The sequence below is a fragment of the Ahaetulla prasina genome, chromosome 1 (genome assembly GCF_028640845.1).
Source record: "Ahaetulla prasina isolate Xishuangbanna chromosome 1, ASM2864084v1, whole genome shotgun sequence".
NCBI classification, from domain to species: Eukaryota; Metazoa; Chordata; class Lepidosauria; order Squamata; family Colubridae; genus Ahaetulla; species Ahaetulla prasina.
Window position 1 is genome coordinate 82,284,695 of NC_080539.1, and position 23,964 is coordinate 82,308,658.

At 44.6% G+C, this 23,964-nt stretch overlaps 1 protein-coding gene across 1 annotated transcript in view; it reads left to right on the forward strand.

The window, feature by feature from the left end:
• Positions 1-23,964, forward strand: part of HEATR1 (HEAT repeat containing 1) — a 51,814-nt gene that overhangs the window by 20,363 nt on the left and 7,487 nt on the right. Inside the window, exons 17-35 of the mRNA XM_058166035.1 lie at positions 518-721; positions 1,112-1,283; positions 1,514-1,662; positions 1,874-2,066; positions 2,720-2,892; positions 3,808-3,975; positions 5,414-5,653; positions 6,281-6,412; positions 7,473-7,579; positions 8,365-8,505; positions 9,195-9,310; positions 9,437-9,558; positions 10,426-10,554; positions 11,677-11,910; positions 12,040-12,166; positions 12,644-12,810; positions 14,254-14,300; positions 22,016-22,139; positions 23,739-23,879. Of these exons, the coding sequence (XP_058022018.1) occupies positions 518-721; positions 1,112-1,283; positions 1,514-1,662; positions 1,874-2,066; positions 2,720-2,892; positions 3,808-3,975; positions 5,414-5,653; positions 6,281-6,412; positions 7,473-7,579; positions 8,365-8,505; positions 9,195-9,310; positions 9,437-9,558; positions 10,426-10,554; positions 11,677-11,910; positions 12,040-12,166; positions 12,644-12,810; positions 14,254-14,300; positions 22,016-22,139; positions 23,739-23,879 (2,886 nt within the window). The remainder of the gene's footprint in view (positions 1-517; positions 722-1,111; positions 1,284-1,513; positions 1,663-1,873; positions 2,067-2,719; positions 2,893-3,807; positions 3,976-5,413; positions 5,654-6,280; positions 6,413-7,472; positions 7,580-8,364; positions 8,506-9,194; positions 9,311-9,436; positions 9,559-10,425; positions 10,555-11,676; positions 11,911-12,039; positions 12,167-12,643; positions 12,811-14,253; positions 14,301-22,015; positions 22,140-23,738; positions 23,880-23,964) is intronic.

Here is a 23,964-nt window from a genome sequence, read left to right on the forward strand (position 1 = left end):
GGATGCTTTGCTTGTTGAAGTTGTATTTATTTCTGGAAATTTCCTTTCCTAAATAAAGTTCCCTCTGAGGGGAGATGGGTGATTTAAAAGTGTGGGGGGGGGGCAGGGGAAGGAACAAATATAAAGTGCTTGGTTGAACTTTTGGACTAGAGTTTCCCATAATGGGGAAATGGTTGTAGTTTTGTAGTAGAACACATTCCAGGATTCACTTTCAGATTCTTTGATATCCCCAAGCAGACCCATGCTCAAAACATAAAGAAGGGCCTGTTTGCCAAAATAGAGAGTACTGAATTACATTATCCTACAATCTAACCTAGCATACAACAGCTTTGTATACTTACCATGTTTTATTTATTAAAGCCTATATTTTCATAGAGTGTATTTGAAAATAAAGAGACAGAAAAGCTAAATGTATGCAGAATGTTAGGCAGTTGTCAAAATAATCCATTTCTCAAAAGAACAATTCTCCTTCAAGGTGGAAGGTTTCATCAGTCTTACTCTTGTGATTCTCCTTCAGGTGGAAGGTTTCATCAGTCTTATTGAAAAGGAATCTCCTACTGGAAAACAGAAGCTAACAAGCCACATTATAAGTTTTGTCCTTGTCCTCTCGTGTTGTAATTGCTCCCAAATGGGAGACCATCATTTATTCCTGGCTTTAAGGATCTTCAATTTTTTGAGTAAAAAAATGGACAGATTTAAAGACCACTGGCCCGCAGAGGAGGTGAGGATTTTTAATTTTGATATTGCAGCTTCAATCAGAAGCCCCTTTTTTGACCCATTCAACTCTAGATTTGTGTATATATACTGAGTTCAGTTCTGTTGATTTAGGAGAGTAATTGCATGATACAAGCCTCTGGTAGGGAACACTGGCCTCCTGCAATTTTCAAAGCATGTTAAAGAAATGAAATGAAGATAAAGGTCGGAAGGACAATTAAGAAAGTAAATTGTAGTGACAATCATTAAAAAAAATAAGCAAAGATAAGTAAGACTGGTGAGCTTCCCATACTTAGCAATTTATGGAAGATTAGAGGAGGCAGATAAGGGCCAGGAAAGGCATTTGGCCCTCATGTTCCTTGACAATGCAGTAGCTCAGAATTCATTTTCATTTTAGAACATTTCTGCTGAGTTCCCATCTGGGAATGAATCTTTCTGGGACCTGTTATCGACGTATACAAAAAAATTAAACATTCAGATATCGGTTGATCTTGAAGATGCCATGCTGTTCATCACTTTGTTGAGAAGTTTTATTGAAGGCCTGGTCTCTCCGAATTCCTTTTTGAAAGGTATTTTTCTTATTGCAGAAGAAGTGAGATTTGAAAAATTCGCAATGTGGATGCTTTGCTTGTTGAAGTTGTATTTATTTCTGGAAATTCTGAAACTTGATCCCAGAAGTAATCAGCCTTTCTCAGTTTTAACCTGAAGAAAGCATTTGCTCTGGTTTAGCTTGTTTTGCTTAGTTTCAGAAAATGGTTTTGCCACAGTCCCTAATTGCCACTTCTTTGCATTTCTACAGATGAAGTTTGGTGGAATCCTGAAACTTTAAATGGAGACAGTAAAGATTACTTGCACCTGCTGTTGGGGCTGTTTGACATAGTTGTCCGTGGAGCAAGTGAGGGGTTCTGGGCTGGTCATTTTCGGGCAATGATGCGACTTCTGTTTGAGGTACGTTTTTCATACATAAGCATAAATACATCTGAAAGAGGAAGTTATTATGCTGATTTAGGCAATTATGAATAACTTGTTGAAATTTTACAGTGAGATTGTATCATGGAGTCCATTGAAGTGAAATGTGGGTATGTCTCTTCAAAGCCACCAGAAAAAAGGCTTTCCAAAACTTGTGTATTAATTGCTTCCTTTTTATCATTATCTGAAGGTACATTTGAAAGGACCAGAGCATCAATTTAGATTTCTCTCCGTTGTATGGACTTACAACTATAACTTGTGTGATCAGCTGAATTTTGTGATGGATGCTGTGCTGCAAACTCAGGCATTGTACATAGGATGTGTCATGCTTGAATCTCAACCCAAGCAGAAAAAAAGGCAATTGGTGTCAACTGCATCTCCAGGTACCTTGTGCTGGCCTTTGGGATATTTCCCTCTAGTTATTGTAGCATTAATCTATTGTGGGCTTTATAAGCTTTCCAGAGAAATTGGGGGAAATTAGCACTAACTTTTTTCCTGTCTTTCCAGCTATTTATCCTTACAAGAAGTTTTAGATTATTTGGAGTGAAGTTTATTTACATTTATTATTATATTGAATTGTAGAGGGAAGGAAGGAAGGAAGAAAGATAGATTTTCTCTTCAGGACTTTTGCATTCTATTTTCAGGTTATAATCGGACTTAAATAGAGGCTTTTAACCATCTTTTAACTTACAGAGTCTCTGAAGTCTTTGCTAACTATACTCACTTAATTCCAGAGATTGCTCATAAAAATAAATAACTGCATGGGCTTTTAATTTTGAGGCTTTTAGCTGTTTCAAAGGATTGGAAAGGTTTGAATTAGAAAATAGAGAAGACCTTCTCAGTGGGCTCAGCATTTGCAAGTCTGAGGATCTAAATTCTTCTTGGTAGCTGGACAGTGTAGGCAGATTGGTCCTCTCCAGCAACACAATAAAGTTGTTTCTCAGGGTAGGAGTTTTCATTCTGTATAGTTAATAAATCTAAGTTTATTTGGAACTTGGTTAAAGCAATAACTGTTTTCTCTACTTGCACTTTCCAGTAATTGTATCTCTGTTGATCAATTTGGGAAGTCCTGTAAGCGAAGTCCGAAGAGCTTCTCTCAAATGCCTTCATTCCTTAAGTGGAATAGAAGAATCCATATTTCATCCGGTGCTTCAGAGTGTCACGAAGAAAGCTGAGGAGATAATGTCTGACTCAATTTATGTTACCCAGGTAAGTATAGATGAAAGTATGTTCTTACCTGATTTACATCTGTAATTCTCTGTTTGAGTCTTTCTGATAAGTCAGATACTCAGAGCTTTTCTTATGGACTTCTGGGTGTCAGGATCACTGAAGCAAGTGTTGGTCAGAGACTAGGAAGCATTATCTCCTCAGGAGCCCATCTTCTACTTCCTTTGTAAATTATCATGACCTGCAGGCCAAGATGAACAAATTATTTTGCTTTGTTGGTCCTTCTTGCAAATGAGCAATGGGGGATTGGAGGCATCCATACTTAGTATCTGATCAGTTTGTCTAGCTTAGAATTGTCGACTGACTGATATTTTTGGCAGGAGCTTTTTCAGCATTTTCAAAAGGTACTAGAAATAGAATCAGAAAACTTTTTTATGCAGAACATCCTTTCTTCCACTGATCCATGGCTTCTTCTTCCCAGTTATCTCTCTTGCATGAAGTTCTCCACGCAGCTGCAATATTTCACATCCAACTCAATGGGATGTTAATCAGATAGGCTTGTGCTTCCCTCTGTTTTTTTTTATTTTTTGCAGAATTTCACATTTTTGTTTCGATTGTCTGGGGAAGGGTTGTGAGAAAGCAGCTTTAGTATGCTTTGAAATGCAGAGTAATACCTCAAAGCTGGGGCTGGGGCTTAAGAATGATAATTGACATCAGTGGAAGATGCTATGGCAGATACAGAGCAAAATACGGAAGTCCTGGCATGGGGCCACTCCTTTCATAGATAGCCATAAATTCATATAAAGGTTCATAGCTAGCGTGAAAATGCACATGCAGTAATTGCTGTCCACTTTCAATTCCTTTGTCACTTCCAACTACAAATAAAGAAAATAAATAAATAAATAAATTACCTTAATGATTCTTTGGTGTCTTTTCCCCCTTTTGTTTCTAATCTAGGTTCTTGGTGATCTCTTTGGAGGAGAACCTGTCCAACAGAAGCGAAAAACCAAGCAGCAGAAATCGTCAGAAGCATTGACAGCCTTGCTTGAATGTATCCAGGGCTTTAGATGTCCTTCCTATATTGCAAGAAACCTGATGAAACTTCTTCATGAAGTCAATGGCAGTGTAGGTGAAATAACTGGTGTTAACACTGGGGAAATATCAAAGATCGAGCCAGATTTTTGTGTTGTTTTTCTGCAGGGCGAGACCTTGTTTATATCTTATGTTTTGTTGTATGAACAAAATAGAACTTATTTTGTTCTATTATTTAAAATAAGACTTTAAAACGCCAAGATATATAAAAGGGTTTCAAGTTGCTACTTGGATAGTTGTATTGTTGTTGACAGAAATGCCTTTAGTGCAAAAAAGAAGGTAACCCAGTGCTATCCAGGCTATTTGTGTGGCAACTCACAATTTCTGCCCATTAGCCATGTTGTCTGGGGCTGGTAGGAATTAAAACCCAGAATTTTTAGAAGGCTTCAAGTGGTAGACCTGCTGTAAATGGAGATCTTCCCAGAATGAGAAATCTTATTAAAAAAAGAATCAGCAGGCTGTCATATATATCAAGTCTACATAGGTTCTTAGGAGACTCAAAGAATTGTCTTCAGGTGATTTACATGGCTAGCTTAATTACTATTGTTTAAATATGTGGTTGCATCATACACATTTAGAAATTTGGCTTTCTCTCCTTAAACATTGACTTGCTTCCAGAAGTTGTGGATGCTCCATCACTGGGATTTTTAAGAAAAAATTGGACAGTCATTTGTTTGTAATGGTACAAGGCCATGATGGCGAACCTATGGCATGTGTGCCACAAGCGGCACGCAGAGCCCTCTCTGTAGGCATGCCAGCCGTCACCCCAGCCCAGCTCCACCATGTATATGTGCACATCTTCCACCAATCAGCTGGTCTTTGGGTCTCTGTGGCACATGCACCGGGGGCAGGGCCTTCCCCGATCTCTGCAGGTTCCCCCCAGCGCGCCCTATCTTACTACTCCATTTCTGCCACCCATGCCTTCCCCAATCTCCAGAGGTTCCCGCCAGTACACCCTACCTTTCTACTCCATTTCTGCCGTCCGCACCAAACTGGAAGCCAAAAAGGGGTGTGGGAGTGCCATGTGAGCCCCCACTCCCATAGTGCCCCGTTTTGGGCCTGGAAAGCCTCTTGACCGACCTGGAAGCCAAAATAGGGTGTGGGGGGGCAGGATACATGCATGGGGGAGCTGGGCTGCATGTGTGGGGCCGGGGCGCATGTGCGGGGCGCACATGCGCAGGGATGCGCGTGCATGCATAGGGGGTGCTCGCATTGCATTTTGGGGGTTCAGGCTCTCACGTGCATTCACGCATGCACTTCGGCCACTTGGCATCAAAAAGGTTAACTATTACTGGTATAGGGTCTCCTGCTTGAGCATGGGGTTGAAATAGAAGACTTCCAAGGTCCCTTCCAACTTCGTTATTCTGTTAACACACCAATAAATGGAATACAAAACAAATAATATACATTGTTTATTAAAGTTTTGGCTGATTTTTTTTTTCAAAAAAACATTTGTCTTGTGTTTTTTCAGGCAGTGCTTCTTAGCTTGCTGCCTCTCCTTGATCGGTTATTGGAGAAAGCTTCCGGTACAGGACAGATGTTGAAAGATGAAGCCCTTCTTTTGCATCTCATTCTTGGGAAATACAATGAGCATTCGGCAACACTCCTTTGCACAAATCAAGAGTGCCTACATCTGTTCATCAAAGCTTTGCATGCCTCACAGGAAGTGTACCAGGGTCTTCATCCTTTTCAGATTACAGCTCTTGGGCAGGTAAGATCTTGCACAAGTGATTTTCATTAGAATCTTTCACAGGGACTATTAGCCTAGGTCACCTTCTAGAGTACAGATGTCTCTCTTCTATTTGCCACAAAAGTTCTTCCAGTTGCTTTCTAAGGAGAGAGCTGATAATTAGGTTTTGCTCCAATTTCCTTTTTTCCCCCTTCCTGGTTCCTTGTGCACCATAATTCTACTAAGAAAAAAAATAAGCAGGAGGCAAATAGAGTTCTTGTTTGCTGAAGAAGGATCCTTTTGATACATTTTTTCTTTTATCAATATAAGTTGTAGTTAATTGGTTTGGTTGTTTTGTTGTGTCTTTATTTCCCATTGTGCTATCAAGTTAGAAGGCAGCCTACTAAAAGTTAGAAAATGCAGGATATATGTCCAGATTTGAAAGCCAGTAGCCAGCATATTGAACAAAAGTTCAAAAAAGCCAGATTCAAATTGGGCAGAGTTGCTTTTCAGAATGAGATGGGTGGCATATAAATTTAATAAAGAAATGAATTCACAGGGTATCATGAGGAAGCTCTGTATCTCCTTATTTTCCTTATCACTGGAAATAATGCTGAGCTTTCTTGCAAAATGTTATATATAAGCTTTTGGTCTTTTTGTTATTTCTAGATTACAAAACCTTTCTTTGCTGCACTGCCAGATGGGAAGATACAGCAAAGGATTCTGGGAGTTCTTTTTGACTTACTCCTCAATTGCAAGAATCTACATTGTGCCCAGACAATCAGCAGCGTATTTAAAGGGGTAAGATAATTTTAATCTTGTTGGGATAATGAGACTGATTCCTCTGAATAAATAAAATAGAATAGGATTACAGGAAGTTCTTGACTTACAGCCACAATTGAGCCCCAAATTTCTATTGTTAAGTGTGACATTTGTTAAGTGAGTTTTGTCCCATTCTACGACCTTTCTTGCCATAGTTGTTCAGTGAATCACTGGAGCTGATAAGTTAGTAACCCTTAGTAACAATAATTTGATAAGTGAATCTGGCTTCTCCATTGACTTTGCTTGTCAGAAAGCACAAGCTTTCTCCATTGACTTTGCTTGTCACAAAAGGTGATTTACACGACCTTAGGACACAGCAGAGGTCATAAATATGAACCAGTTGCCAAGCATCTGAATTTTGATGATGTGATCATGGGGATGCTGCAAAGGTTGTAACTGAAAAACGGTCATAAATCAAATTTTTCAATGCCGTTGTAACTTTGAATGATCAGTAAATGAATTGTTCTCAGTTGAGAACTATCTGCATTTATTCGATAATAAATAAATAATAAGGAACGAATTATTCATCTGTTTCTGTGTCAATTTTGTAATCTTCCCTAATCACATAGTTTGCTTGCAGGAGTTAGGCCAGTATAAACTGATTACTTTTAACAACCGTATTGTGTTCCATATAAAAGCTAATGAACTCGTTATGTTACAGAGAATTAAAACACACAGTATTTATAGGAATAGTTTGGAAAATTTCTAATATGCCATATGATGAGTGCATTGCTTTTATTGAAAATATGACTCTTGTAAACACAAAAGAATAAGTTCTGGTTTTAAGCCAAGAATTGTATTGTGTTTTCAGTAAGAAACTATGCTGTGATGCCAAATTTGTAGGAAACATAGTCTTCATAGCCCTCCCCTTCAAATACAAATGGTCATGCTTTCTTTCTGCACCGCCATACAGGAATGTCACATGCCAGTTGACAGAGGATGGCCAGATTATATTCTGCAATTGGGCTGCATATGTACAATATAGTGTGATGTGTGATGTGTTACAAATCTTTAAAACAAAATCTAATATATTGTTTAGATTTCAGTAGATGCTGAGCAGATTAGTATCGAACTGGAACCTCAGCCTAAAGTCAAGACTGTTGCTACAGTTCACCAGACAAGAAGGCAGAAAATACAGCAGCAGAGGTAAAATGGGTGGGAAATATAAATGCCTTATATGCTACAATGGCAGAGGTTTTAAAAATGGAAAATTAAAAGATTTGGAAGCCAAGCAGCTTAAAAACATAAGATAGTAATTCATTAAACAAACAATTTAAGCTATGGCATTTCCATGAGTCTACATGTGGAATAAAATTGGTAACACTCTGACATTTTACATGAAGAGAACGCAAATTATATTCATTGAACTCTATTAGTTTTGGCTAATTGGAACTGAATTTCATACATGCTTGTGATGCAATATAATGAAGATCATTTCTGTGATTAAATGGGAAGAGACAGAGTTAACGAAAGAGGATTGGACAAACATGAGAATACATGTTATCTTATTTTATATAGTTAATACTTTAATAACTTCTGTTGGTAATTGTATATGTATATGACATTAGGGCGAATTCAGTGCTTCTGAATTATAGAGTTATAAACTTGTGTCCGTAATCATGAGAAGTCCTGTCTGAATTCCTCGAAAATTACCATTGGAATAGATGTTGCCAAGTTAAATAGCCAAAAACAAGAGAACTAAGTAGTTAATCAGAGAGAGAACAAAAACCAGAAGTCATAAGCATATATGGTAAGCTAAGGAATAGAAAGATTAAAAAGGACATATGCATTAACTAATCTTTAATAGCTGTATTTTGTTGATGATTCTTTGGCTGTTTGTAGAATCTGATTCACAGAAATAGTTGCTCTGCAAAAACTGATATTTTTATAGAAGGAAATAAGTTGACTTTGTTCTGCTTTTGATCATCCAGGAAAGTCCAAGATCAAGAATGCGTACAAGAAGAAAGTATGAACTGGCAAAGAATTACACTTATCCTAGAATTGCTGCAGCACAAAAAGAAGCTTAAACAGCCTCAGGCTCTGATACCTACCCTTTTCAATTTGCTATCTAGGTAATTTTACTTTGGAGAGCAATTCTAAATCTTGTAATTTCTTAACCATAATTGAGTTCACTCCAGCCATTAAACATTGAGGACTGGCTAACCCTGGAAAGCTCTAGATTTTGCCCATGGGAGAAACGAGTTCCAAAATGGGACAATCCTTCCATTTTTAGATTTGGGCATTATCAAAATGTCTCGGCTCTTCCGTCCTCCATTCTGTGCTCCAGCCTAGTTCTGTCCAATCTCTCTCTATGTGGCCAAGCTATAAGCAAAGACACTGGATGGGTCGTAGTGTGACCAAAGTTCATAGTGTGACCAAAGTTCATAGTAACCAAATGAACTTGTGGATCTGACCGCCCTTTGAGATGTCCTATCCAGTGTCTTAGATTAGAGCACTTGTTCTCCCACTGCTAAACATTCTTGAGCTGCATCAAGTTGCCTCTACTGTAGCTATGTTGATTCCTCAAGAGCCTTGCAGTTCCTTTCCTGTCTTTAACTGATTCCCTTGAGGATTTCTCCAAATAAGGTATTTGAAAAAAAGGAACTTGGAATGTGATATAGAAAATATCAGTGTGTTATAGAAGATTGGTTCTCTCTGCTCCCCACCCTTCAGAACTGCTATTTTTAGGTAGCAGCATGGAATGCTATGTTTGATCATCTTATTTCGCCAAAAATAGCATGACTCCTTTCTGAATTTCCAGGTGTCTGGAACCTACCGCCGGGGAAGAAAATCTGGAATACACAAAACAACTAATACTTGGTAGCTTGTTAAACATTTGTCAGAAGCTGTCCCCAGATAGCAACAGGATAAAGGCAGGTAAAGTGAAGACCAGAGTTATGTCATTTCGGATATTTGACAGCATCCCCCAGGCTTTGTACCCCTACATGGGATGGAAGCATTGTAAGCCTTGTTAACTTTTCAATGCCTTCTTTGTGTTTTGAGGTCTCCTGGATGAAGAGAAATTCAATGTGGAACTGATCGTTCAGTGCATCCGGGTCTCAGAAATGCCACAAACCCATCACCACGCACTGCTCTTGCTGGGCGCCGCAGCTGGAATGTTTCCTGTGAGTTTATTGGAATGCATGTTGAGGGAAGGGAAGCTCATTCAAGTTTCTAAAAAATATCACATTTTAGGTGCATTTTCAGCTTTGACGCAGGCGTTTGGGTGAGGCTGCTAGTCTTTTCCCATGCTGACCATTTTCCAGGTTCACGTCCGTCCTTTCTCCAAGATTTTTCTCACCACATCCTGCTTTTTTCTTTGCACCATCAACTACCCCTAATTTTTTTTTCTTTCTCTATCTCTAATCTGTTATTCCCTAAAATGACCACTAACTGGACAGAGGTTTGACAGGATGTTTAATGTTTAACAAACGTGAAACATTTGTTTAATGTTTAAACAAATATTGAGGAGCTGCTAAAGTTTTCTATTCATTCATAATAAAACTGGCTTCCGAGTGCAATTCAAGGTGCTGGTCATTACCTGTCAGGACCTCAATACCCGAGAAACCGCTTGTTTTCAGTTCTTTTTGCCCACCCAGTTGCACCCTTTTCTTAATTGGGAGGCCCTTCAGACAATCACTACGCCTTGGTCACCTCACAATTGAATGGCTGCAATGCGCTCCATGTGGGGCTACCCTTGGAGACCACCCAGAAACTACAACTGGTTTAAAATGCAATGGTGCGGGCAAAAATGGGGCATTTCCTGGTGTGCTCATGGGTCCCCAGTGCTAGGCGAGCTGCATTGGATGCCAGATAAGGGGATGGTGAAATTTGCTTGAATATAAACAAGGATTGAGCAGGATTAAAACAGCGAAGGATCCACTGCTTTAAAGCTTGAAAGAAAATTGTTCTGAGAGAAACTGCACTGCAAGAATAAACACTCAAAACGAAGTCCTACCTTATTGCAGAAATAATGGCTTTCTTTTGTGCAGGATAAAGTGCTACACAATATCATGCCCATTTTTACATTCATGGGAGCCAATGTTATGCGCCTGGATGATGCGTACAGTTTCCAGGTGATTAACAAGACAGTGAAGATGGTCATTCCGGCGCTCATACAGGTGAGATGAGAGCCTCTCATTTAAACTGGATTATTGAAATAGAATACAGGTAATCCTTGACTTAGAAACAGTTAAGCCCAAAATTTATGTTGCAAAGTCGTTCAGTGAATTGCGTTGCATTTTTACAATCTTCTTTGTCACAGTTGTTAAGTGAACTGCTGCAGTTGTTAATTGAACCATGCAGCTGTTAAATGAATTGCGTGTTCCCCCATTGATTTTGCTTGTCGGAAGCCAGCTGGGAAGGTTACAAATAGCAATAGAATTTAGACTTATAAACCGTTTCACGGTGCTTTACAGCCCTGGTTTATAGAGTCAGCATATTGCCCCAACAATCTGGGTCCTCATTTTACTGACCTGGGAAGGATGGATGGCTGAGTCAACCTTGAGCCGGTGAGAATCGAACAGCTGAACTGCAGGTAGCTGGCAATCAGCAGAAGTAGCCTGCAGTACTGCATTCTGACCACTGCACCACCATGGCTCTTATAGTGATCACATGACCCCGAGACACTGCAGCTGTCATAAATATATGCCAGTAGCCAAGTGCCTGAATTTTGATCCCATGATCATGGGGATGCTGCAGTGGTTGTAAGTGTGATAAATAGTCACAAGTTATTTTTTTCAGTTCCATTGTAATTTCAATGTTCACTAAACAAACAGTTGTAAGTCAAGGACTACCTCTATAACAAACTTAAGTCTTGCATCTGAGACAGTATTCTTATTTTTATTACTTGCAACTTGGATTCTAAATGCTTTGGTTTATTTCTTCCTTTTTTTTTAAACAGGAGTTTCCTTTACTGTAGAAAAAAATTGTCATTTTTTCTTAATTGCAGGCTTTACAAGCCATTTCCAATATTAGTTCAAACCTGCCTTTCAGACATTTACAGATTGGCTTTGCCATAAAACACAGCTCCACTAATTATATTCTAATTTATATATTGTTATAATCTATTCAACGGTTATTCTTTAGTATTCAGGCTTTGATTATAACCTTGGTTCTGTTGTGGGTTTTGTTTTGTTTTATTTTGCTTCATTCGAACAAAAGTCCTGTCTGTTTTTCCTTTGTTTAGCCTTTGGTTTGTATGTATAACCTGTTCCTTTTTTTTTTTTAAATTTTCTTTGTAGGCAGAGGAAGATGGTAGGTCTTCAGGAACTGCAGGGAACATGGAAGGAGTTGTGATTAAAATAATCCGGGTTTTTGTGGATGCCTTGCCCCATGTGCCAGAGCATCGGCGTCTCCCAATTCTAGAGCAACTTACAAGTACTTTGGGGGCGGAGCGATTTCTGTGGATTCTTTTAGTACTGTTGTTTGAACAACATGTGACCAAATCTGGGGCTGCAGTAGCCAGTGGGGAGAAGGTAGGTAAAGAGGTTTGAAGAGTACTTTGTCTTTAAAAATGTATGAGTTGCTGTGGAGAATGTTGCAATATAATGCATAAATATACGGCATTTTATAATACTATTTTCTTCATCTTTTTACTTACACAGGATATTGTTTTGGAAACCGATTCGGAATTCTGGATTTCTGTATGTTGTGAATTTAGCGTAATTGAACAATTACAAAGTTTAATGAAACTACTTAACTATTTAACAAACCTGCCAGAGAACAAAGAAGGTAATTGCCAGCAAAGAAACTTTTAGTCAGCCACTCAAACAAGCAGATGAGGTTAATTTTCAGGTGAAATAATTTTCTTTAGGAGGTTCATAATCAGCACTATTTTCTCCAGAGTTGGCCCCAAAAGGCAGTGCACCTGGTCAGACTTTCCAAAACCAAGATAGTTATTTGAGCATACGGAGAAGATGATCCCCTAAATATTTCCATTCTGGCAGTAAGGATATCCTTTCATGGTTCTAAAAATCTGCTGTCTGAATCAGTCCCCTCACTCTCCCCAAAATTAGAGCAAAAGTTGTTGTATTACTTAAAGAATGGTCCACTTCATACAACATGCTACACTGCTTTTTGGCATAGGTGTGAGTAAATGCAGTAAATGCCACTTTTAATTGGATTTTTTAAATAATATGTACATTGATTGTTTGTTTTACTTACTTATTTAAAAAGATTTATATGGCTTTGGGGTCTATTTTTTTGCAGATGACCCAGGACTAAAAAAGTCAAGGCCACTCAGGACACAATCCTACAATCAAGAAACAGAACTCTTTGATGTGGAGTCTCATTCTGGCAAACAGTTGAGGCATTTGAAATTCCTGGCAGTCTCTTTCATGTCACAGCTTCTAGCTTCACACAATTTTGTAAAAAAAGTGAGTTGAATTTATCTTTGCCCATAATCAATAGAGTTCCATTACCAGTTGAGAATCTGTAATTTCCATAAACTGAGGCAAGTTGCAAAAACTTATTTTCTCTTCACTTTTGGCTTTAGTGTAGTGCTGTTTAGTGTAACTAGGAACATGCTTGACATTAAGTGCAAAGTAAAAAAATATTGGATATTATTTTAATATTTTTTTAAAACAGGAGCCTTTCTACTATTTCTACAGTAGAATGTTATTTTGCTGTAAAATCTGCACATAATATCATTGACTTGATATCTTAGCAAAAGAAGTGAAGGGATGGAATCAGTCAAACCACAGTGAATTTTTGATTCTAGTCTTGGAACAAACCAGAGGCCAGATATATACATATTGTGGCTGGCAGTTGAACATGCCATCCATGTACATGTTGTATACAACAGCCACAACAGCATAACAAAAGCAGATCTGTTTTTAGGTTTGATCATTTGATTAGTGCAGCTTATCAATAATTAAGATAAATATATTTAAACACATTTAAAAATGCATTCTGTGGTTAAGAGAGACCTTCAGAGACCTAGCCCTGCCTGCTTTGAACTACTGCCCCATCTGCTACAGCCTTTACCCTCCCCAAAAATTGGCATGCCCCTCCCACCTACGATAGTCCATCGGGACAGATTTGATTGACCTTTGTATTGAAGTGGATTTTGATGCTAAAAATAGTAAGTGTTGTCAAAACAATTTTCAGATGCAGATTTGAAAGCAAGCTACCTATTGGAACACTTGTGCTGTCCCTTTTTAAAAATATATATTAATGAGAACTCATAAAAGCAATTTCCTTGAGTTTTTTTATCCAGCTCTGATTACTGTTAGAGAATTTGACATCCACTTTGAAATTCTATATGCACAAGACACTTTTCAAGTTAGGAACTTAGGGAACCATCCGTCAAACCATTAGCCAGTCCCACTCAATCCTGTCTGTTATGAGGATGGCAGCATGAAGGTCCTGAAAATGAAAAGGATGAAAATTTTAAATAACTAAAGTCCATGTATGAATCAGTGTATGGCTACAGTAGAAGCAAGGATTGAAAAGGGCAAAGAAATACAGTAAATAGGGATGGTTTAACTTGATCCAATTAAATTTCTTTTTCTCTCGTTTAATTTCTTTTGCTCAGTACTTATTGTGTTGGACTTTAATATTGGTTACATTGAAAGGGAACAGCTTAGTGAATATGTATATGTGCATAATAATAAAAAATATGGCTTCTTCAGGATCCTGAACGCCACCAATTTTTTAGAGTAAAATCAAATTCCAGACAAAATAGCCATGAAGATTTTATCTGGTTAATACTATAACAAAATGTTAGCGCACCTCATAGTCCTGTTCATCCACCTGAATTTAATTCCCATTAACATGTCATGGATTGTGTAAGCGGTTTTTCTTCCTTTGTCCACCAGGTAGTTGAATGTGAAGATTCTGAAGAATTAAAGGAACTTGAACAGAAGTATGTTTGCTTTTTTGAATTTTAATTCAGAATACAAGTAAGCTCTATAGGGAGATTTTGAGAAAGCATTACTTTACATCTCTTACCAGATGAGAAATTAACTATATCAATATATCTATGTCTTATCTGTATATCCTTATCTAGCTATCTATCATCTATCTGCCTGAAACTTCAGCCTATTAAAGTATATGACACTAATTCAACAGGAGGTGATAGGCAGAAGTCACACATAAGAAAACCTGAAACAGGGCAAGGACAATTTCAAAACAAATCAGGCTGATCTGTGAACATTATGTTACAATACTTTTCAATGACATTCCTTCTGCGCATGTCCAAGATGGCGCCGCCCTTCTAATCGGGGGTGCGGCGACGGGCCTTTCCGGGCTCTTTTTGGGTCTGGGGGGGGCCTTAATACCATCATAGGCCCCCGCCCTGATGGAGGAAGATCCAGCCACCCGTAAATAGGGTGGCTGGGCGCTGTGCGACTCCGCGGGGCGTTGGGAGAAGCCCCGGAGTCACGGCGGAGCCACGGCGCCTCAGAGGTAATCCTGGCGGCCTAGCGGCCTGCCGAGCCGCCGCCAGCCTTTTTCGGCGGTTTGGCGGCGGCGGCGGGCCTTCCGGGCTCTTTTGGGTCTGGGGGCCTTAATACCATCATAGGCCCCCTCCCTGATGGAGGAAGATCCAGCCACCCGTAAATAGGGTGGCTGGGCGCTGTGCGACTCCGCGGGGCGTTGGGAGAAGCCCCGGAGTCACGGCGGAGCCACGGCGCCTCAGAGGTAATCCTGGCGGCCTAGCGGCCTGCCGAGCCGCCGCCAGCCTTTTTCGGCGGTTTGGTGGCGGCGGCGGGGGGTAGGGGGGCGTTGGCAGCGCCCCCTGGACCCCTGCCTGGAAGACTTGGCCAGTTTTGAAGTTGGGTTTGGAGTTTGGGCGTCTCCGGTGGCGATGGGAGGAGCCCCGGAGGGGCTGCGCCCCAATGAAGATCTGGAGGGCCGCCCGGGCTCCATCGGCCTCTTTGAACCTGCGGTGGCGAGGGCGGCGGCCTGGCCCTTCCCTCTCCGTCGGGCGTTGGCACCGGTGAGCCCTGGGTCTGCTGGCGGATTTGGCGACGGGTGTCCCCCTCTCATCTGGGGGAGCTCCAGTGGCCTGCTCGCGGTGGCGATGGGAGGAGCCCGGAGGCTGCGCCCAATGAAGATCTGGAGGGCCGCCCGGGCTCCATCGGCCTCTTTGAACCTGCGGTGGCGATGGGAGGAGCCCGGAGGCTGCGCCCAATGAAGATCTGGAGGGCCGCCCGGGCTCCATCGGCCTCTTTGAACCTGCGGTGGCGAGGGCGGCGGCCTGCCCGGTGCTTTGAAGTGGCGGATGGCCCGATAGGCCCAGGGTGGCTGGGCGTTGGGAGAAGCCCCGGAGTCACGGCGGAGCCACGGCGCCTCAGAGGTAATCCTGGCAGCCTGGCGGCCTGCCGAGCCGCCGCCAGCCTTTTTCGGCGGTTTGGCGGCGGCGGCGGCGGCGGGGGGTAGGGGGGCGTTGGCAGCGCCCCCTGGACCCCTGCCTGGAAGACTTGGCCAGTTTTGAAGTTGGGTTTGGAGTTTGGGCGTCTCCGGTGGCGATGGGAGGAGCCCCGGAGGGGCTGCGCCCCAATGAAGATCTGGAGGGCCGCCCGGGCTCCATCGGCCTCTTTGAACCTGCGGTGGCGAGGGCGGCGGCCTGGCCCTTCCCTCTCCGTCGGGCGTTGGCACCGGTGAGCCCTGGGTCTGCTGGCGGATTTGGCGACGGGTGTCCCCCTCTCATCTGGGGGAGCTCCAGTGGCCTGCTCGCGGTGGCGATGGGGCGTTCCCGGTGGCGATGGCCTGGTGGAGGCGGTAGGCGGTGGCGGCCTGCCCCTGTGCTTTGAAGTGGCGGATGGCCCGATAGGCCCAGGGTGGCTGTGACCTTGCCCTAGTGGCGCGGATATGTGGCAGCGCCGGAGGAAGGCCTGCGGGTCCAGCGGACACCCCTCCACTATTTACCATCTTTATAACATCTCTACCATCGTTCCTCTCCCCTTCTTCCTTAGCCCACCCCAGGTCGTTTGTATGGGGTGGTGAACTGACTGAGTCAGCGGTTTTGTCATCTACCGCACATGGATTATCTCGAACTATTTCCCATCAGGACAGACTGGTCATGGTCATTTTATCATCTGTTATGACTTTTGCTGACAACTTGACCAGCCCAGGATGGGCCTTGCCCGGACCGTCTCAGTGATGCGAACATTTACCGCGGCTGACCTACTTGCCCTGCGAGATGCCCCTCTCTCGCGGGTCTGGCCCTCCAGATTATCGAGGCCCACCTTGAGGACGGGCTTTGGAGTCCCGAGAGGTGGCATGCGAAAAATAGGAGGCTTAGGGTTTTTAATTGGCTGTTTTAATAGATTTTTAAGGGAGTTTTAAAGGGATTTTAAGGGGAGGAAACCGACGGGCTTGGGTTGGGGGTGGGAGGAAGGGGTGGGTGTTGGGGTAACCCGTCGGGGAGTCCAGTTCCTGCGCATGCTCGTGGCGGGGGGTGGGCGGGTCCGAGGGTCATGGGGGGAGTCGGTGTTCCATTGGTCGAGGGTGGTGCTATTTCCACGGTAAGGGGGAGGGGCAGATATGGCGGAAGTGGGGGCTCATATCGTGTTAGGGGGGTGCGCGCTCGATGCTTACAGGCGATCGCGCGCCCCGAGCCCTCAAACTTCTCCCGTTCCCCGGATGGTCAGGATCCTCAGGGCCCTGGCCTTGGCTGATGTTATGCAATGCACGGTCCGTGGCCAATAAGGCCCCTAATTCACGATCTTATTCAGGGGGGTGCCGCGGACCTTATGGGCGTTACGGAGACCTGGTTGGGCCCAGAAGGGGGCGTGCCCCTTGTTCAGATGTGCCCACCGGGTTTCCGAGCATTTCATCAGCCGAGGGGCCAGGGTAGGGGTGGTGGGGTGGCGGTTGTGATTAGAGAGAGTCTAGAGCCGAGGGAGACCACTGTACCTCAGATTGCCGGGTGCGAATCCCTCTTTGTGAGATGGGGTCATAGATGTCAGATGGGCTTGCTGGTCGCGTACCTGGCTCCTTGCTACGTGACAGCTGCCCTGCCCGAGCTCCTGGAGGTGCTTGCTGGGGTGGCAGTTGAGACCCCCAGACTTTTAGTCGTGGGGGACTTTAACTTGCCATCGTCCGGCTCGTCATCGACGGTAGCTCGGGAGTTCATGGCTTCCATGACGGCCTTGGACCTGACCCAAGTAGTTGATGGCCCTACTCACATTGGGGGTGGCACTCTGGACCTGATTTTTGTCTCTGGTCAGTGGTTGAGAGATCTGGACTTAAAGGAAATAGTCATTGAACCTTTGTCATGGTCAGATCACTCTCTTCTTCGTCTGGACTTTCTGACCGCCATTCACCACCGCAGGGAGACGGAGCCGACACGTTGGTTCCGTCCCAGGCGCCTGATGGACCCGGAGGGGTTCCGGACGGAGCTTGGGCCATTTCCTGAGGGTCTGGCTCACGGCTCGGCTGAGGAACTTGTTGCGGCCTGGGAACGGGCCGCGGCGGGGGCCTTAGACCGGGTCGTGCCTTTGCGGCCTCTGACCCGGCGCAGGTCCCAACCAGCTCCTTGGTTCTCCGAGGAGCTGAGAGGGATGAAGCGCCGGAGAAGACGCCTAGAGAGTTCCTGGAGGTCTAGCCGTTCAGAAGCTGATCGGACACTAGTGAAGTCCTATACTAGGGCTTACCTAGTGGCAATGAGGGAAGCGAGGCGTCCCTCCCCCCCCCCCCTCATTGCATCGGCAGATAACCGCCCAGCCGCCCTGTTTCGGGTGACCCGCTCCCTCCTACACCAGGGGGAGCGGGATGACCCGTTGCAGGGACGTGCTGAGGAGTTTAACGGTTATCTATACGATAAAATCGTTCAGCTTCGGGATGGTTTGGACCAAGATTGCGGTGATACGGGTGAGACGGCTGAGGGTGGTCTTGGTGACATTGTATGGGATGAGTTTGACCCTGTCGCTCCCGAGGACATGGACAGGTTGTTGGGGAGGCTGAATGCCACCACATGTTTACTGGACCCGTGCCCCTCCTGGTTGGTGCTGGCCACGCAGGAGGTGACACGAGGCTGGCTCCAGGCGATTCTGGCGCTTCTTTGGTGGAGGTGGTGCTATTTCCACGGTAAGGGGGAGGGGCAGATATGGCGGAAGTGGGGGCTCATATCGTGTTAGGGGGGTGCGCGCTCGATGCCTACAGGCGATCGCGCGCCCCGAGCCCTCAAACTTCTCCCGTTCCCCGGATGGTCAGGATCCTCAGGGCCCTGGCCTTCGGCTGATGTTATGCAATGCACGGTCCGTGGCCAATAAGGCCCCCCTAATTCACGATCTTATTCAGGGGGGTGCCGCGGACCTTATGGGCGTTACGGAGACCTGGTTGGGCCCAGAAGGGGGCGTGCCCCTTGTTCAGATGTGCCCACCGGGTTTCCGAGCATTTCATCAGCCGAGGGGCCAGGGTAGGGGTGGTGGGGTGGCGGTTGTGATTAGAGAGAGTCTAGAGCCGAGGGAGACCACTGTACCTCAGATTGCCGGGTGCGAATCCCTCTTTGTGAGATGGGGTCATAGATGTCAGATGGGCTTGCTGGTCGCGTACCTGGCTCCTTGCTACGTGACAGCTGCCCTGCCCGAGCTCCTGGAGGTGCTTGCTGGGGTGGCAGTTGAGACCCCCAGACTTTTAGTCGTGGGGGACTTTAACTTGCCATCGTCCGGCTCGTCATCGACGGTAGCTCGGGAGTTCATGGCTTCCATGACGGCCTTGGACCTGACCCAAGTAGTTGATGGCCCTACTCACATTGGGGGTGGCACTCTGGACCTGATTTTTGTCTCTGGTCAGTGGTTGAGAGATCTGGACTTAAAGGAAATAGTCATTGAACCTTTGTCATGGTCAGATCACTCTCTTCTTCGCCTGGACTTTCTGACCGCCATTCACCACCGCAGGGAGACGGAGCCGACACGTTGGTTCCGTCCCAGGCGCCTGATGGACCCGGAGGGGTTCCGGACGGAGCTTGGGCCATTTCCTGAGGGTCTGGCTCACGGCTCGGCTGAGGAACTTGTTGCGGCCTGGGAGCGGGCGCGGCGGGGCCTTAGACCGGGTCGTGCCTTTGCGTCCTCTGACCCGGCGCGGGTCCCACCCAGCTCCTTGGTTCGCGGAGGAGCGGAGAGGGATGAAGCGCCGAGAAGACGCCTAGAGAGTTCCTGGAGGTCTAGCCGTTCAGAAGCTGATCGGACACTAGTGAAGTCCTATACTAGGGCTTACCTAGTGGCAATGAGGGAAGGGAGGCGTCCCTCCGTCTCCTCCCCCTTTGCACCGGCAGATAACCGCCCAGCCGCCCTGTTTCGGGTGACCCGCTCCCTCCTACACCGGGGGAGCGGGATGACCCGTTGCAGGGACGTGCTGAGGAGTTTAACGGTTATCTATACGATAAAATCGTTCAGCTTCGGGATGGTTTGGACCAAGATTGCGGTGATACGGGTGAGACGGCTGAGGGTGGTCTTGGTGACATTGTATGGGATGAGTTTGACCCTGTCGCTCCCGAGGACATGGACAGGTTGTTGGGGAGGCTGAATGCCACCACATGTTTACTGGACCCGTGCCCCTCCTGGTTGGTGCTGGCCACGCAGGAGGTGACACGAGGCTGGCTCCAGGCGATTACGAGCGCTTCTTTGGTGGAGGGTGTCTTTCCGGCCGCCTTGAAAGAGGCGGTGGTGAGGCCCCTCCTCAAGAAGCCTTCCCTGGACCCGGCTGTTTTAGGTAATTATCGTCCGGTCTCCAACCTTTGCTTCGCGGCGAAGGTTGTAGAGAGTATGGTGGCATATCAGTTTCCCTTGCACCTGGATGAAACTGTCTATCTAGACCCGTTCCAGTCCGGTTTCCGACCCGGTTACAGCACGGAGACGGCTTTGGTCGCGTTGGTGGATGATCTCTGGAGGGCCAGGGATAGGGGTTGTTCCTCTGCCCTGGTCCTATTAGACCTCTCAGCGGCTTTCGATACCATCGACCATGGTATCCTGCTGCGCCGGTTGGAGGGATTGGGAGTGGGAGGCACCGTTTATCGGTGGTTCTCCTCCTATCTCTCCGACCGGTCGCAGTCGGTGTTGACAGGGGGGCAGAGGTCGGCCCCGAGGCGCCTCACTTGTGGGGTGCCGCAGGGGTCGATTCTCTCGCCCCTTCTGTTTAACATCTACATGAAGCCGCTGGGTGAGATCATCAGTGGTTTCGGTGTGAAGTACCAGCTGTATGCGGATGACACCCAGCTGTACTTTTCCACACCGGACCACCCCAACGGTTATCAAGTGCTGTCCCGGTGTCTGGAGGGCGTACGGGTCTGGATGGGGAGAAACAGGCTCAAGCTCAATCCCTCCAAGACAGAGTGGCTGTGGATGCGGGCATCCCGGTACAGTCAGCTAAATCCGCGGCTGACCATCGGTGGCGAGTCATTGGCCCCGATGGAGAGGGTGCGCAACAGCGTCCTCCTGGATGAACGGCTGTCTCTAGAAGATCATTTGACGGCCGTCTCCAGGAGAGCGTTCTACCAGGTTCGCCTGGTGCGCCAGTTGCGCCTTTCTGGACCGGGAGGCCCTATGCACGGTCACTCACGCCTCGTGACGCCTCGCCTGGATTACTGCAACGCTCTCTACATGGGGCTCCCTTGAAGGGCATCCGGAGGCTACAGTTAGTCCAGAATGCGGCTGCGGGTGATAGATGGAGCCCTCGTGGCTCCCGTGATAACACCCATCCTGCGAGGCTGCACTGGCTACCTGTGGCCTTCCGGTGCGCTTCAAGGTTTTGGTGACCACCTTTAAAGCGCTCCATGGCATAGGGCCGGGTTATCACGGGACCGCCTACTGCGACCAGATACCTCTCACCGACCCGTGCGCTCTCACAGGGAGGGACTCCTCAGGGTGCCGTCAGCTAGGCAGTGTCGTGTGGCGGCGGCCAGGGGAAGGGGCTTCTCTGTGGGGGCTCCCGCCCTCTGGAACGAGCTCCCCCCAGGACTCCGTCAACTTCCGGACCTTCAAACCTTCCGTCGCGAGCTCAAGACACATTTATTCATCTGTGCAGGACTGGCTTAGATTTTAAATTTTACAGGGGTTTTAAATTGATTTTAATATTTATATTTCTATTTTTAATAATAGGGCATTGGAATAAGTTTTTTAAAGATTATTTTAATTTTGTATATTGATGTTTTATATGCCTGTGAACCGCCCTGAGTCCTTTGGGAGATAGGGCGGTATATAAATTTAAATAATAAATAAATAAATAAATAAAAATATTTTTTGCAGGGTTTCAAAAGACAGAAGGTATAAAATTAATGCTGGGCCCATACCTTGATAGAGTGGGATCCTGTCTTTAATTATTTAAAGTAGCCACTAAAATCAGTAGACTGACTTTAAAAATATGTCAACTTAAAATAATGCAAATATTTAGCTAACATTTCCTATTGATGGAACATCTTCTGTCTGTTGTTGGGGTAAATTTCAAGGATAATATGGAATTCTACCTTGATGATGATCACCATGATGATGATAACAAAGTTGAATCTAATGGCATGCCCACATGGCCTGTTTCCTGTGGATAAATGGTTTCATTTTTTGATTCTCTGACTTTTATTCTAATGAAAAATTAATGTGGATTGATGTAGTCAGTCACTGACTATGGTTGTTTTTCTAGGTTGTTGGAAAAAATTCTTTGCTACATAAATGCAGTGGCACAATCAATAGAAAAAAATGCCAACACTTTGACAGCCAAATTCTGGAAGGTTTTGCTCAACAAATCATATGAACTACTGGATAAAGTAAGTATTATTCTATTTGCCAGTAAGGTGACATCTTGAAGCTTTGTGATTTTGATGTAAAAATGGGTTTATTAATTCTATCACCAGATAATCCAGGCAAAAATCTTAGCTGCTTAAGATATCATGAGCTAACCTGCTACCACAGATTTGCCTAGCAAATTAATTCTAGTAATAACAATTTACAATTATCCGGGCAATTTATATGAATAAAGAAAACAATAATACAATACAGATTTTAAAACAACATGTAAAAATTAGAGAATATTAAAAGATTTGGGAAAAGTGGAGCAAGCACATAGAAAGGTTTAACCCTGAAAGGAGAAGATTTAACAGAAAATACAATAGAATTTGGCTTTTCTGAAAGTCAGGGAAGTTATCTGAAGGACCGTCTTTTTCTGGTTATATCCACCCAACCACTAGAGTAGGGAGGCAGGGAATATTGCAGATCCCATCTCCTAAGAAGGTATATACAGCAGGATCCAGAAGAAGGGCCTTCTCCATGGTGGCTCCCTCCCTTTGGAATATCATCCACAGAGATTAAATTGGCCTCCACTTGGACATTCTTTCACAAGGCCCTGAAGACCTGGTTCTGCCAATAGGCCTGGAGAACCCAGAGTGGGATAAAACCCATCAAGTGGCTCATTTGATTGGGTGTTGTCACCGGAGGGGTGGGGTGGTTACTGTTTTTTATTCTTTTCTATTGGGTTTTTTATTGTTTGTAAAACCACCCAGAGTAATTGAGAGTAAGTGGGCAGTCATATAAATCTAAAAAATAAATAAGTTCTTCAAAAGAAGAGTATTGTGTCAGAGTGCTGGTAATGAAAAACAGATCTCAAACTATAGGGATAAGTTCCAATTAAGCTAAGTTTTGTAATTGATAAGAACAGTTCAATAGAGAAACCAACTACTATAGGTGGTTATGAACTCCCTTCACTAAATATGTTCAAGCAGAAGCTGGATAGCCAAGGATTAGATTTAGTCTATAAACAATTCCTTTCAACTCTGGATTTTCTAAATCAATTTTTCAGGCAGTTGAGTGAAGGCAGAGCGAAGGAGGAACAGAGCTTTCACTTATCTCAAGTCAAGACTTGAGGAAAGACTTGGAATGTGGAAAAAGCTGAGTGAAGAAAGCTCTCTCTGTTTATACTGTTCCCTTCCAATTTTGATCTAGTTGTAGAGGACATGGGGAAAGGCCTTGAGGGACAGGAAGAAATAGGAGTCACTACCAAGGAATAGATAAGCAGGGCCTGAACCCATTCTGAGGCACTAAGTGGACTAAACATCTCAGACAAGCCCCTCCCTAAGTCACACAAAAATAAAGTGAAGGGGGAGGGGGGAAGCACATTCACTCTTGCAAGATTCTGCTACTATAGTTTTATGGCATTGGTTTCTTAATCTGCGCTAACTTGTTGGATTGACACTGGGTTTGCATTCTGAGATTTTCTTGAGCTTCCCCTAAATTCAGGAGTCAGTGGAATACTCAAGGATGGAATGGGATAGAGACAAAAAAGGATTGTTAGATTAGTTTGTCTGTCTAAATACTAAAACAATTTTTTACCATTATTATTTTTTTTAAATGTTCCTGTGTTTCCTTTCTAGATCAATTCCTTAATTCCAACAGAAACCTTTATTCCTGTCCTCAGGGGCCTGATGATCAATCAGTTGCCCTCAGTGAGACGTAAAGCCATGGATCTCCTCAACAATAAACTGCAACAGAACACACAATGGAAGCAAACTCAGGTAAGCAATTTTTCTTATTGTCCCTATTGCCATATAGTAGTAGCTCTTTGTACCACATAACATAGCAACTGCAATGGAAAAAGTT